This window comes from Manis pentadactyla, chromosome 12 (genome assembly GCF_030020395.1).
Source record: "Manis pentadactyla isolate mManPen7 chromosome 12, mManPen7.hap1, whole genome shotgun sequence".
Lineage (NCBI taxonomy): Eukaryota > Metazoa > Chordata > Mammalia > Pholidota > Manidae > Manis > Manis pentadactyla.
The window spans coordinates 48,570,068-48,586,453 of NC_080030.1; the positions used below are offsets into that span (position 1 = coordinate 48,570,068).

General features: G+C 38.9%; 1 protein-coding gene across 6 annotated transcripts in view; it reads right to left on the bottom strand.

Moving 5' to 3' along the window:
• The window catches only part of PHACTR2 (phosphatase and actin regulator 2), a 252,895-nt gene that overhangs the window by 117,374 nt on the left and 119,135 nt on the right, over positions 1 to 16,386 (bottom strand). Inside the window, exon 1 of one of the 6 annotated variants that reach the window (XM_036906841.2) lies at positions 15,068 to 15,324. The exons of the other annotated variants lie outside the window; for them this stretch is intronic. Coding sequence (XP_036762736.2) covers positions 15,068 to 15,113 — 46 coding nt within the window. The 5' untranslated portion in view covers positions 15,114 to 15,324. Of the gene's footprint in view, positions 1 to 15,067; positions 15,325 to 16,386 lie in introns of those variants that run through there. 6 annotated transcript variants of the gene reach the window in all.

Genomic DNA, 16,386 nt, shown 5'->3' on the forward strand with positions numbered 1-16,386 from the left:
TTTTTTTTTCAATTTGGTGCTCCAGTCACAAGATATTGATAATAGTTTCTTACACAATTATGGCAGAAATGCAATGTTCAAGTAGGCCACTTTCTAATTTTACCTTATATACTCTTTACATTCCATGCTTCATTTCTTAAGTGTCAATGCCTAGTGACACTGGTTGATTCTCATTGCTGAAAATCACCTTCAAAGCACCCTCTTATTCAAGTCATAGCTACTGAGCAGGTGCCACTGTGGGAGGTGAGCAGAAAGGAAGCTATCTTCTGTTAAGGAGTGGAATTGAAGAGTCCAGAAAAAAGATAATGGATCCAATGTGTTCATGGGCCACTGTGAATGAACCCCAGTTTGTAAACTTTTTTTTAAGGACATTGTTACGGGCTTAACTGTGTCCCCAAAATTCATATATTAAAGTCTTAACCCTGAATACCTCAGAATGTGACTGTGTTTGGATAGAGGGCTTTTAAAGACCTAATTAAGGTAAAATACAGCCCTATGGGTGGGCTCTAATCCAATATGCCTGGTGTCCTTATCAGACAATTTGGACATAGACATGTGTGCACACAGAGGAAAGGCCACAGGAGGAAAGAGGATGAGGAGGTCTTCTGCAAGCCAAAATGGGCAGCCTCAGAGAAACCAAGTCTTGATTGTGGTTTTCTAAATTGTTAGACTCCAGAACTGTGAGAAAATACCTGTCCACTGTGTAAGGCCCCCAGTGTGCAGTAATTTGTGCTGGTAGCCGAGCAAACTAATGCAGACACCTACTGTTGTCTGGAAAGCTATTCACCGAAGGTAGAGGGAAATGTACACAACTTTCAACCTCGTCTCTACTCCAACCCCACCTAAAAGAGGGAAAAGAAAGGTTTTTAAAGGCTTCTGTGATGATTACTTTACAATAGTTTTGTAAATTAGAACAGCTCATTTGAACAATGAAGTATATGTATGTTCTGACATTTTGTGGTGAGATGATTAAAGGGGATTCATTTTTTAAAAAGTATACAGTTCGAGATTCTTTTTGAAAATCTCCAGTTTGCTTTTTATTCTTTTCATGTTTTCTTTAAAAAACGGGAAGCCAAGTACTTTCCAAGTGACAGGATACTGGTTGCGCACATATGTATATAATTCCGTTCTAGGAGGTTTTAGGAAAATGAAACACTGCTCAGTCAGGCCCACAGAAACATTGGACATGAGCTCAGTTAACTCATTCTGGCTTATTCCAAGTTTCCACCCTCAGCCGGCTCCTCCACAGACGGCCTGGCAAGTCAGCCCAAGTTAACTTTACAAATGGAGAAATTTTTAAAAACACAAAACCCCTTTTAATAAATGAAACAAGCAATAGTAATCCTGAGTTGTCCTGCCAGGCTGCCCTTCTCAGTCCAGTGGGCACCCAGCTCCTGTGAGAAACATTTTTATTCTGGAAGAAAGGCTCAAGGCAATGCTCAGCAGGCCCCCCTCAGAACACCTCATCCAGGCAGCAGTGGCCTTCCTCAGGGAGGCTGGGAGGAACTCTCTAGAAAAAGCTTTTAAGAAACCCCAATTAAGACCGCAATTTACTTCACACTGGGCAATGTAGTGCAAATAAACACAACATTGAAAGGAAAGACCCCTGAAGTACAAACAGAGGTAAAAATAAAAAGCTGAGCATTTCCAAAAAGGAACACATGAAAAGAAGTTTTGAATCGATGATTGCTTCCTTTCGGAGTTCTCAGAATTTGCTGCCCACATTGCTGAAAGAGAGAGGGACTCCGCCTCCTGTCAGCAATGTATTTACTAAACTCTTTCTTACAGTTCCTCCTACTCACTATTAAACACCTGTTTTCATCCATCCTTGTTCTTTGATTGTGGTTCCTCCGTGAGTAATCACCATGCAGCTACATGAAGTTCACAGGGCCTTCCAGAAAAGGCAACAGAGTTGAAATTCTGTGTCCTTTCCTTATACAGTAACTGCAGTTCTATGGATAACCTTTCCCTTCAAATGTAACCACATTTAGCTCAAAATTGACTATTGTGGGAAATGAATTATTCTGTAGCTCATAATATTAAAAAAAAGGAAAGGAAGAGGGAAAACTTTGCTGGCAATGAGATTTTGCCAAAATCGCATTCAGCAATGGGAATAATTGCTCAGGAACAGGACATATTAATGACCAAATTCATCAGGCATTAGGTAGGAAACATCAGCGTTTTTGAACTGGACGTTGTAACTTCTACCTTAAGTCAAGAGAATATACATATTGTTCATGAAGAGAAATTGTCATATGAAGCTACCTTTTAAATACCTGAATACCGCTAATCTCCAGAGGATATTTCTCTCACCATAAGAATCTTCTGGAATGCTTGTCGAAATACCAAATTCTGAGCCCCTTCTCCGAAAGACTCTGATTTTGCTGGTCTAGAATTGGAGCCCAGAAGTGAGTATTTGTAACCAAGCATATAGGTGATTCTCACAATTGGGCAAGTCAATGAAATACCATTATTATCACAGCAAACATATTTTTTAATTCGTCTATGTGGCATTAACTTTTATATTTTCATAAAATATTTTTTAGACTATAACAACAAGAGCAGATCCAGGTTGAGTTCTTGTGTAACAATCATCCAAGAAGGTCTTTTGAAATGAACTAAAAGCTATTTGCAAAAGAGAAAAAAAGTTAGTCTTCTACATAAAGGGAAAAAATGTTAATCGTGATTAATTACAAGTGACAGTGGGTGTTTTTTACACACTACAGCAAGTTTGCTTGATAACCTTATGACCCAGCCAAGCTCTGAACCAAGTAGGAAGCCAGAATAAAGACACTTTCTAATACTAGATCTCAAGGCAAAAAACATGCTCCCTGAGCTTTTCTCAATAAACTGAATAAACCAGCTCTGTCAAAATAAGGAAATAAACCCAGGTAAAATAAGGGATTGATCCAGCACTCTGGAGGTCCCACACAAGAAGAAAGTAGAAGGAACTCCCAGGATGGCGTGAAGAGATCCCAGGGCATCCGCTGGGCAGCAGGCTTCGAGGAAATCCTGTCCAAACAGGATCAGCACAAAGACCGTGGACAGACGTAAAGACGACTTGACAGAAAACAAAAGTATCTGGCCATGTTGAGAAGAGATCTACCTACGTGCAGATAGGCTCAGGGATGAGTATACAGGATCCTTAGCAAGCAAATAAAACACCAGTAGGCAAGGCAAAGGTATGTAGGAAAGAAAAAGCAATCCTGGTTTACCTCAAGGCTTAACCGTCAGGAGCCTTTAGGTAGGTCTACGGAAGGCTGATCTGATCAAGAGCACAACCTAAGAATGAGGGGGAGATGCGGCATGGGAGGACGGGAAACGTGTGATGGTGAGGCAGGGGTCGGAGGGACGAAAAAGGCAAAGCTGTAGCTTCTATCTCTATACTGACAGGTCAGTAATAATGCGTCAAGATGAACAATCAATTACTAGCCATGTACACATGCTATCTGGAGACTGGAAGTGAATATGAAAGAATCAGTTTAAACAATTCTGTATTTCTCGGCTGCTACCTAATTTTCCACTCAGTTCCTATCACTACTAGTAGCTGATCTGGCCAAACAGAGCTTCTCATTTATTCCAAAGTTTTTGTGTCAGGCATTTATCTAGGAATAAGAAGACACACTGTGAATAAGATAACATTCCCTTAGCTCCTGGAATCGAGGTTCCAGTAAAGGGAGACAAACACGTAAACAGACAAGATAATCTGAGGGACAAGTGCCATGAAGGAGCAGAGAACTCGACTGAGGGGTGGGCAGGCTGTTCTGGGAAGGGGCTGGGCAGGGAAAGGTCTTGAAGAAGGGGTAATCCTGGGGCCGAAGCGGGAGCCAACTGTTAAAGAGCTGGTGGAGGAGAGTCCCATGTGGCTGGAACAGAGGGCACAGCAACTGCCAAGGTCACAGGTGAGGATGAGCCAGGCTTGTCTGAGGACTGAAAATGGAGGAACACTGTAGGGCCGGGTGGGAGTGGGGGTGAAGGGCAGGGCAGGGATCAGGTGTCACAAAGATCACATATTGGCTTTGAGGACCATAGTGTGAAATCTGGATTTCATTCTAAATGCAATGGGAAGGCATGGAAAAATTTCAAGTATGGAAATGACATATTTATGCTTTAAAAAATTACTTTAGCTGTTGTATGGAAAATGAACTGCAGAAGGTTGAGAAGAGAAGCAGGAGACCAGCTTGAGCCCACTGCAGTTGTTCAAGGAATAGACTGGCCACAGCTTAGATGGTGGCAGTAGATACAGAGAAGTGAGTGGATGTGAGATACATTTTGGAAGACAAATGGAAGGTCCACACTGATGGATCAGTGTGGAAAAGACGGGAAAACAAGGATGACTCCTAAATTTCTGGCTTGAATGAGTGAGTGTTTGGAGGTATCACTTAACAAAATGTAGGAAGTCCAGGGAAGAACCACGTTGGAGTGCAAAATCATGCCTTCTATTTAGACCTGTTCCTTATGAGATGCCCATGAAGGATTCAAGCAGACCCACCAAATGGGCAATTGTGTATTTGAGCCTGGAGCACAAGGAAAATGCAGAGTTACAGATCTGGGCATCAACCTACTCCCGTTTCTCTAGTCCCCACCCAGGTCAGGAGCTCGTCCCACCTGGTCGGATTACTGCCGCCTACCTCCCGGGCCTGCCTTCCTTCCGTCGCCACTACAAAATCAACTGTGTGCAGCAGGCAGATGCATCCCCTTGAAGCAAAGCTCTGATCATTTCTCTCACTTGATAAAAAAAAACCTTCAGTGGTACCCACCACCTGTGTCTTTCAGTCTTGCCTTCCACCCTTCTCCTTCTCAGAGCTGAGTTCCTGTCCCCCTGCTGTCCTTTTCAGTCTTCCTGATTTGTCCCCACAGTTCTGTAGGGGTCCCGTCCCTCCCGCTTTCATTTCTGCACATCTCCACTCTGTGCCTCCTGGGTTCAGCCTCTGCAGGATTTCTCTCTGAATCCTCACCCATAGGACCTTAACCATAATCACTTAAGCTCAGCAGCTGTTCACTGCAAGAAGGTACCACTCTTCCTTCTTAATCCCCCCCACAATGAGCTGATCTGCAGGAATATACCCGCCAAGCACACATCAGCACAGCTTTCTAGGACTTTTAAGCAAAATACCACTTCAGTCCCTCTTTTGTCAACCCAAATTTCCTTGGTGTTACAGGTTGGAATGTTATACTTGCCATATACTTATATGAATAAAAATATCCAGCCCCTTGAAATGAAGATAAATGGAGGGTTAGTTTACAAATATGAATGATAATCGTTAGACCAAACTTGTAAAAGTCATGCAATGTGCCTAGTCCCTTCTGGGGAACAAAAAAGTTGTTTCAGGGTTTTGTTCCCCTGCTTCCGATGGGGATGGGGAGGTTTGACCAAGAAGTGTCCATTTTCTGAGGACTTTCTCTATCTCAGTACCACTTTTACATAAGCTGAGTCCTCACTAAATATGAATCTTTACTACCATGAATACAGACTCACAGTTAGCTTGTGACACGAAAGTCCCTGAAGACAAGAGAATGTGGTTGAACTTTGTATCTGTTCAAATTAAGGAGGCTTAATTAGAGGATCAATAATCAGGGGGTCTTACCTTCTTTCCTTCTGAATTAAGTAGGTAAAAGGTGAAATCGGACTAGCCCACTCGTTGCCTGCTATCTTTTTAGACTGCTTAAGGCAAAATAAATTTAAGCTAAAACTATTTAGGACATGACTCACTGACCAGACATGATGAGCTGTGGACTACAAAGAAGTAACTGAGGCTCAAATTTTTGCTCATTTTCCTTCTGTCCAAGTGAATGGCATTTGCATGATGATCAAACAAACTAAAAAGAAAATTTAACCTAAAAAGGCTACATCAGGATCTATATTGTTTTCATCATTGAATTGACAAGAAGAAAAAAAAAAACTGGTTGAGAAACACCATTCAACTTAAAACGGGTTTCAATTCCATGACAGCTAGAGAAAAACTAATACAGTGGCAGGTCAGCTCATGGCTCTAAATCCAGTGGAGGTCCAGGGGGACACTGGATACAGAAGCCCTGGCTTCGATCACATCCAAAGCAGGAAAAAGAAGGGACTGTCACACTATCTCCTCACAAACGAATTTCCTCTCTCCCTTTCTGTCCATATAGATTTTTTAATGCACATATTTAAAAAATAGAATATTACTTTAAACCTGCCTTTTCAAATTTTTTTGTTATTTATGATGAAAATCACTTTTCAAAATTATTTTCAAGTAATTTTTAAATGGCTTATTCCGTCACACGCCTATATCCCAATTAATTCAACGAATCCCTTGCTGTTTGATGATTAGTTATTTCCAATGTTTGGTTTTGAGAAACATTGCTCCTGGGGGATGTTTTTTTCTTTACAATATGATTTTCTTTTCTTTACAATATGATTCCCAAAGTGTAATTGCTGGGTCTGAGTGTATGTACATTTTAAAGTTTTTAATATATATTACAGAGTTGCTTCCCTGGTAAGTTGTACCTTTTAGAGCACCACAGGATAATCATTTCCTGGGAATCATTCATTTTAATCTTTGCTAAATTTGCAGGTGTTCAAGGGCATCCTTTTTCTTTTTTTTTTAATTGAATTAATGATACGTTACTTTGTATACTAACTGGTCACTTCCATTCTCTAGTTATGTAATGTAGGCAAGTTCACTTTCGTGTTTCAGTTTTCCTCATCTGTAAAATGGGGATAGAATAGTAGTTACTTTTTATGGATGTTGTGAGGATTAAGAAGTTAATTTAAGCAAAGCACTTAGAATACTTTTCCTGACCATTGTGAGTTCACAATTATAGTCATTAGATACTTCAAAAAATGCCTGCTCATATTCTTTACTTATCTTTCTATTTGAGTGTTTATCTTTTTCTATTGATTTCTTTTTCTTACTGATTTTTAAGATGCCTTACTACTTTAAGATGTTAATCATTTTCCATATACAATGCTAATATTTTGTCAACTTTATGAGTTATTTCTCCAATTTGCTGACAGGTTTTTTTGGCATGCAGAAGGTTAAAATTTTAATATCTTTAAATCAGAACAAATCATAGGCATAAAATAGTCAACATGAGAAAAACAGCACAGGAAAATATGATTCTTAATAACTCTACTTTGTAAGAAAAAAAAGCATTGATAGATTTGGCTCCATAAAAATTTAAAGTTTTTATGTGAAAAAAATAAACAAATTTAAGAGATAGGAAAGATATAGGAAAATGTGAAAATGTTTATAGTATATTATAGGCCTAAGTCTAATCTCCTTAACATGAAAATCTGTATGAAAAGAAAACATAAAATAAGGAAAGACTATAAATAGGAAATTCAGGGAAAAGTAAGTACAAATGCCCTACTTGACTCATAATCAAAATGAGGTATCAGTTTTTTATATAAAGATTTACAAGGACTTTAAAAAACTAGTTATGTACAACATTTTGGTCATGTACAGTTGAACAGAGTGTTCACTGCACAGTGACACCTAGGCAAGGGAGTGAGTTGGGACTGAATTCTTCTTAATGTTCCACGTGTTAAACCATATGCCTACAGGGCTGCCTCACCCAGTGCGAGTGACTTCTGTTTCTCACAAAGCACCATATGGTCTAAGAGAGACCTTGATATTCAGTGTTGGTGAGTGAGTGCAGAAAGAGGAATTCTCATATAGTGAACAGATATATTGATATAGCCTCCTTGAAAGTAATTTGGCAGTCTATCAAAATAAAAGATACATACTGGGAATTCCACTCCTAGGAATTTACCCAAAGAATACAAGTTCTTCAGATTCAAAAAGACATATGCACCCCTATGTTTATTGCAGCACTATTTATAATAACCAAGATAGGGAAACAACCTAAGCGTCCATCAGTAGATAAATGGATAAAGAAGATGTGGTACATATACACAATGGAATACTCTTCAGTCTTAAGAAAGAAACAAATCCTACTGTAAGATAAATTCTAGCCGGAATAAGCAGGCAAAGAGAGGCAACAAAGGGCCAGGTAATTTATTTAAATACCCCCAGGTGAGGTTCTATGGCCTTCTTGCAGGAGGCCAGAGAAGTCACACCGGTTAGGGAGGTGGGGCGCTTATAAGGGATTAGGAGGGGGAGGAGTGAGCAAACTATCTTAGGGGGGTGTTGAGAGGTGTGATTGGCCAAAGGTGACATAATAGTCAACTAGAAACTTTTTTCCTTCCAAGAGGGAGGAGGCTGACATCCGGGTCTTGGCACATCAGGATGGAATTCAGGAAGAGCTGTCCCCTTTCCATATACAGTATGGACTTTGGGGTCTGGTCTGTTCTCCCCCTATGGCATCTCTCTGTTCCGTTTGCATGTCCTTGTTTTTCCTTTCTCCAGCCTAACACCTACCATTTGCAACAACATGGATGGAGCTGGAGGGTATTATGCTCAGTGAAATAAGCCAGGCAGAGAAAGACAAGTACCAAATGATTTCCCTCATTTGTGGAGTATAACAATGAAGCAAAACTGAAGGAACAAAACAGCAGCAGACTCACAGACTCCAAGAAGGCACTAGTGGTTACCAAAGGGGAGGGGTGGGGGAGGGCAGGTGGGGAGGGAGGGAGAAGGGGATTGAGGGGTATTATGATTGGCACACATGGTGTGGGGGAGTCATGGGGAAGACAGCATAGCACAGAGAAGGCAAATAGTGACTCGGTGGCATCTTAGTACACTGATGGACAGTGACTGCAATGGGATATGGGGGGCCTCGCTAATATGGGTGAATGTAATAACCATTGTTTTTCATGTGAAACTTTCATAAGAGTGTGTATCAATAATACCTTAATAAAAGAAATTGTAAATAGAAAAATAATTAATTAATTAATTAAAACATACATATTTCTTGACCCAGAAGTTCCAATGTGAGGATTTTACTGGTACATGTAGTTCACAATGCTTAGATAAGGATGTTCATTGCAGCATTATTCACAATAGCACACACAGGAAAGAACCCAGAAACAATATAAAAATAAAAATATAAAACATAAAAACATAATGGAGTTCTTTTAAAGGAATTATGATATATTCACATATTATAATATTGCTTGCTTACAGGATTAGAGATCAATGTGGAAATATTTTCAAGTTCTACTTCATGAAAAAGTCAAACTCTAGCACAGTACATATAACATGCCTTGCTTGTGTTTTGAAAAAGATATGTACATAAATGAAATCTATCAAGAATGAAAAAAATTGTTCATGTTGGGTTATAATTGGTAAGGGTCTGGGGCCTGAGGGAAGGAAAACTCATTCTTATCCTGAACCATCTTGTAAAATTTCAATTTCAACCGTGTGTGACATTTTCATTAAGGAAAATAAATTGTATCCATTTTTCCCTTTATGATTTCTTCTTATGCCAAGTTTATAAAGAAAATGGATAAATATTCTAGGCAGGACATAAGGCCCTGATCAAAATATGGAAGACCAGAAATACAGATTGACATGAATTCTATCATGGCCTAGGTGTGATCCTGTAAACTTCATTCACTTGTTTCCTTGTCTCCTAAAAATGAGAAGAGTGGCTTTGTGCACCCTGTCAACTTAAGGGCTGAGGCAAAGCAGCCAAGAGCTGGTATGTGGCACATTAGAGGTGGGGGTAGGGGGCGCTGAAGAAGACTGCAAGAAATAAAAATTAATTCAAATACCACCTTTCAAACAACAGAGCCAGAGTAACATGCAATTCTTGAAGTAAAAAACAGTAAAAATAATACATAACTCTCATGCATATAATTATTGGCTTAAAGAGGTCAAACTGTTCATTGAGAATATTTGTTGGCTCATTTATATATTCAACAACCATTTATTGTGTCTAAGCTACCATGCCCTGCACTTGACAATGGCAATACTAGGAGTCTCAACCCTTTCAAGGCATGAGGCCAGAAAGTAATGGAACCGCCCTATCTGGGCACATTCCTGTTTGGCCTTTGCTTAGAAATAATGGATATAACCCTCAATAAAATGTAAGCAAACCAAATCCAGCAACATATAAAATGGATTGTACACCACACCCAACTAGGCTTTATCCCAGGAATGCAAAGTTGGTTTAACATTTGAAAATCAATTAATATGTCGTATTTAAATAGAATAAATGACAAAAGCCATATGCTCATCTAAATAAACGCAAAAAAGACTTTGACAAAAATCCAACACTTCTTTCATGATAAAGATGTTCACCAACTAGGAACAGAAGGGAACTTTTTGATAAAAAGCATTTATGAAAAACCCATAGCTAACATAACACTGCATGGTGAAAGACTGATTGCTTTCACCCTTAGATTAGGAACAAGACAAGAATGTTCACTCTTGCCACCTCTTGTTAACATTATACTGTATAATGAGTGAGGGTAACTGACAAGGAAAAGAAATGAAAGGCATTCAGATTGGAAAAGAAAAAGTAAAATTGTTTCTATTTGTACATGATCTTGTATTATTGGCTTTGTATACAGAAATCCTAAATATAGATTTAAATTAAATTAAATATAAAAATCTATTAGGATTAAAAATTGAGTTCAGCAAGTTTGCAGAGCACAAGATCAAAACACAAAAATCAAATTTTATACATCTATGTACTAACAAGAGACATTCTGAATATGAAATAAAGACATAATTTCATTTATAGTAGCATAAAAAATGATAAAATACTTAGGGATAAATTTGACAAAGGAAGAGCAAGACTTATCCACTGAAAACTACAAAACATTGTAGAAAGAAATCAAATAAGATCTAAATAAATGGTAAGACATTCCTGCTTACTGATTGAAAGATTTCATATTGTTAAGAGAGCAATATTATTCAAAGGGATCTACAAGTTCAACACAATCCCTATCAAACTCCCCCGGCTGTTTTTTTTTTCAGAAATTGAGAAGCTGATAGTAAAATTCATATGAAAATGCAAGGGGACCAGAATAGCCAAAAGCATTTGGGGAAAGAAGAACAAAGTTAGAAGACCCAAAGTTTTCTATTTCAAAACTTACTACAAAGCTACAGTTATCTAGAGAGTGTGGCATATTAATAGACATATAGGTCAATGGGATAAAGTTAAGAATTCAGAAATAAACCAAAGTAGTCAAGTGAATTTTGACAAGGGTGCCAAGACAGTTCAACAGGGAAAGGATCACCTTTTCAACAAACGGTGCTGGACAACTGGATAGTCACATGCGAAGAAATGAAATTGGAATCGTACATCACACCATAGCATAAAAATTAAACTGTATTGCAGACATAAAAGTAAGAGCTACAACCATAAAACTGTTGGAAGAAAACAGAGTTATAAATTTTCCTGACGTAAGTTAGGTAATGGTTTCTTAGGTATGGTGCCAAAAATACAAATGAAAAAACGCAGATAAACTGGATATAATAAAAATTTTAAGAGTCTGAGTTGCAAACCATAGTATTAAGAATGGGAAAAGACCAACCCAGAGAATGGGAGAAAGTACTGGCAAATCTTCTATCCAGTAAAGGACTTGTATTCAGTATATAAAGAACTCTTACAACTCAACAGTAAGAAGTCAAATTACCCAGTTAAAGGATCTGAATAGATGTTTCACCAAAGGAGATATAAAAATAACCAATAAGCACATGAAAAGATGGTTAATGTCATTAGTAATTAGGGAAATGCAAGTCAAACCATGAGATACAACTTCGCACTTAACTAGGATGGCTATAAACAAAAAGATAGTAAGTATTGGTGAGGATGTGGAGAAATTGCAATCTTCATATACTGTTGGAGGGAAATGCAAAATGGCACATACAGCCTCTTCTGAAAACTGTTTGGCAGTTCCTTAACACATAACATAACATAAACAGAATTACCCTATGACCCAGAAATTCCACTCCTAGACATATACCCAAGAGAAATGAAAACATATGTTCAACAACAACTTGTACATGAACTTCACTGAAGCACTCTTCATAGAGCCAAAAAGAAATAATCTAAATGGCCATGTATGAACAAGAAATGAACTATGATCCATGTTGTAACATGGATGACCCTTGATGATACGCTATGTGAAAGAAGTCAGTCACAAAAGGCCACGTGTTGTATGATTCCATTTATGTAAAATGTTCAGAATAAGCAAATTTACAGAGACCCAGAAAGTAGACTAGTGGTTAATTAGGGCTGCCAGTGGGGCTAAGAACAATGGGAATAGGGACTGATGGTTGTACAACACTATGGATATACTAAAAAACAATCAATTGTACACTTTCAGTGGGTGAATGTTCTGGTATGTCAATCATGTCAATAAAGCGGTTATAAAAAAAATAGAAATGAGTCTAACCGCATATTTTCAGAAACAATTATTAATGGTCTTACTAGACCCCAAAGAAATAGATGCAGCCAAAGCTGAAAGGTTCAAAAGAGCCTAAAATCAAGAGAGTGAGAATGAATAACTTGTGACCTCCAATGATGATTTCTACAAAAGCCCAAACCAAGCAACAAGTATGAACTATTGGACTCTGTGCTACTGATTCCTTAGACTCAAATGGATTTTCCCCACTAAGCATTTATGATGAAAATCATCTTCACTACTGTAATCTCTAGCAGCTACTCTAGATTTAAACAACTAGTAGATGTCTGAGATCAGACAGAACAAGCAACTTCAGACCATTTGTAAAACCAGTGAAACAGCTAACAAGGAGTGAACAAAATACTTGGAAGAGCATAGAATCTGATATTCTTAGACACAGAGACAAACACCAGTATGACTATAAAACTATAAAACATAATCAAATGTTCTTTTTTGGTTTGTTTGTTTGTTATTTTCATGTAGAATCTGACAGTAAAACCTTAGCGAAATGGAGTGATAGTAATAGACTTAGGCAACCTAAGTAGATATCATGAGAAAATTGCTCCACTCTTTCAATACCAAAACTTCAGTCATAACTACCGCTGACCCTTGAACACCTGTGCAGGTCCACTTATATGTGGAATTTTTTCAGTAAATACCTTGGAAATTTTTTTGGAGATTTGTGACAACTTGAAAAAACATTTTCTTTTCCGTAGCTTACTTTATTGTAAGAATACAGTATATAATACATGTAACATAAAAATATATGTTCAACTGTTATCAACAGGGCTTTCAGTCAATAGTAGACTATTAGTAGTTAAGTTTTGGGGAGTCAACAGTTGTACCCAGATTTTCAACTTCATGGGAGGTTGGTGCCCCTAATCCTCACACTGTTCAAGGGGCAACTGTAGTAGTGTCACCCCTTAACCAACAAAACCAAACCGAAAACCTCAGACTCATGATGTCTGGGTTGGTCATTTCAATATATACAAACTTATAAGCAACTGAAGAGAGGACTTGCAAGTTAAGTACAGCACCATTCCATGAGTTAGCTCTCTGAAGTATCTTTCATGGTCAAGCATAACCTTCTACTTGATTTACTTTTTGTATAAATAAATTCCACAATCTCTTGACATAATTAGTCATTTCATTAGGAATCACAGCAATCTGGGTATTTTTTGCTATAGTGGCTAAGAGCTAGGATGGTCACATTTTTGGATTCTACTCTGCTTCTTAGTAGTCATTTTTGTAATAGCCCTTGATTTTTGTAAAGGCAAAACTCACTTTTCTAATATTGATCCTAACAGTATTTTCTGGCAAAAGAACTCGATTCAGGGCAATACTTTATACCTGTTGTACTAGAGAACTGATTGAAATATATGCTTTACCAGTGCAGAATTGAAAAATATAGCTTTTCCTTAAAAGAAGTCACACTGCTTTAAAGTAACATAAAGGAAACTGAGCCTTAGTTGCACAAAATAGTTTACTAAAATTAAGATTCTAATTAACCCCCCCAACTCCAAAAGCCATTAACGGGACTGACGTTATGATATTCTGGAGCAATGTATCTATCACCTTGTCATTACTAGCAAGAGAAGATGCGATCTTTTTTTCTCTTCTTTGCAGAGGATTCATTTTCTTGAAGCATTAACGTAAGCCCCAGAAAACGTATGACATTTCAGAGTGAAGCTCTGCAATATAAGCAAATTCATGTTTGGGGGGTGGGGGGGTGACTAGAATGACAGAATGCTTATAGTTAAGAGACATCCTGGAGCTGATCAAAAAAACCTTCGTCTGTGTCCTGTCATTTCCGTTCTGCAAGATCCTGTTGATGTTTACACAATTTAAAAAGTTTATCAAATATCTCAAGGAATAACGTAAATGTCCCCTTTGAGGTTGTTTTTTTCTTTTTATTGTTGATAGAAAAATATCAAAATAGTATCTTTTAAATGTATTTCATTATCCGGTCGCAAGCAATGCCACCAAAAAGTTGTTCAGCCTTGTACTGCTGGACAAATGCCAGACATACCTTCCTTCCCTTTTTTTGTTTAAGAAAGTTGAAAAAAAGAAACTTTTAAAACAGGACATTATAATTCAGAAACGTTACATGTTTCCATAAAGCGAACTTTATTTTACCCTCAATAACTTAGTTCATGAGATACATTTCCCCAAATTTTATTAGCTTATGTGTCTAACAAAAGCAAAACATAACATAAAAAATAAAAATAAAAAGGAGCATCATTTGAAACAATTAAGCTTATTGTTATATATATAATTTTTGTAGTTAGTTATTCTAAGCATTCAGCGTTCTGCCGGGATAAGAGAAGGCGTTCAGCACTTCTATTCCGAAAAACAAACTATAAATCACTTGACAAGCCTTAAAGAATTCAGATCTAGTCTATTCGGAAGGCAAGCGTAAATACTGAAAAACCTGTTGGCACGTATATCTTGCTCAGTTTCACGTTTTAAAAACAGCAATACACAAATGGCGTTGCAGGCTCAGAAGTAACTCAGACAAACGCCCTAGCGAGGCATCCCGCACAGAAAATGCGGCCTGTGCCTTTAAGGTAAAGTCGGCTGGATCCCAAAAGGCATTCCACTTTTCCACGACAAAGAGTTTGGGGGCGCGCGACCTCTCGGGCTCCCGGAGGGGCTTGGCGGGTTCGGGCGCAGCCCGACCGGTCGAGGAGACCGGGCCGCCCCGGCTGCCCCGAGCAAGCCCGGCGCCTGCCCGGCGGGCGCGCATCGCGTGCGTCCCGAACTCACCGCTGCTGGGCTGCGGGGACAGCGTGGAAACAGAGGTCTGGCCCATGTCCGGGGGCGTCGGGCCAGGTCCGGCAGTCACGCGGCTCTCTGGGTCCCCCGATCATGGGTCCGCTCGCAGGCAGATTCCCCAGCGCTCATTTCCCGGTCGGCGCAGGGCGGCCCGGCGGGTCCCCTCACCTTTCCCAGCGCGGGTCTCCCAGCCCGGCCGGCCGCGGCCGGCGAGGCGGATCCAGCCCAGCGGATGCCTGTCATTCCTCTATGCAGATTAGCTGGGGTCAAGGGTCACGGGGAGGAGGGGGAGGGCTTAGGGGAGGGGAGGAGGGGGAATGGGGGGGGCCAAGAAGTGGGGAGGGGAGAGGCCCTGGCTGGTCCAGCGGCGCCCTCGGGGGCTGTGAGACCCGCCCCGCCCCAGGGTGGTAGAGACTTCTGGCGACTCCCGTTTAACTTAAAAGGTTCAATGTCAAATGATCCTTTAGGGCTGGAAGAAAAGGAATTAAAGTACTTAGTCACGGTACTTAATTTAAGAAAATTTGTTTAAAGTTGCTTCCTTTCTCATATTCTCTTTGCAGTATTGCAGCACTGTTAGCTGTTGTGTGTGCATTTTTTCTCGTTTTAAAAACTATCAACTTTTTAAGAAATGGGGAGCCTCAGTGAGGTTGAACAGTAAGTCCAAATGATGGATCTGTGTGAGATCCACGAAGTATACCCCATACCCTTTGCTCTCTACCACCTAAACTCTGGGATGCTCACCTCCCTATTTCAAAAGAATTACTGTGAACACTATGAAGTGGTGTGGTAAGGTATTTAAAATATAAAAAGGTGGAAACAACAAAAACAATGGTAATCTATTTTAGAAGCCAACGTTCCCTAAAAGTTGAATTAAATCTTATAATTAAATCTGTCTCACTTCTTAAAAATATGAATACAAATAAATACTCTTGGTATTTGCAACTGATAAGTAATCTAGATGCCATTACACTGGATAGTGCTTACATAAATACATTTTCACTTTATGAAGGTTCATTAGGCTGTACACTATGATTTGTGCATTTTCTCCAAATATATGTATTTCATTAAAAAATTCTTTTAAGTGCAGTTTTGGTCACAGCTTTTACATTTTAGGTTATTCTAGACATTCAACTTTAAAGTTATTAAAAAGCTATCTAGTATATATATTCATAAAATAATCTAAGTTATTTAATACTTTAAATGTGAAAATCTTTTTTTCTCAAGGCCATGTTATTAAGATCATGCAGGGCCTTACTTTATTTTTGAAAGACATTTGCTTGTCCACTTCGTCATAGTTAAGTGAGTTCTCC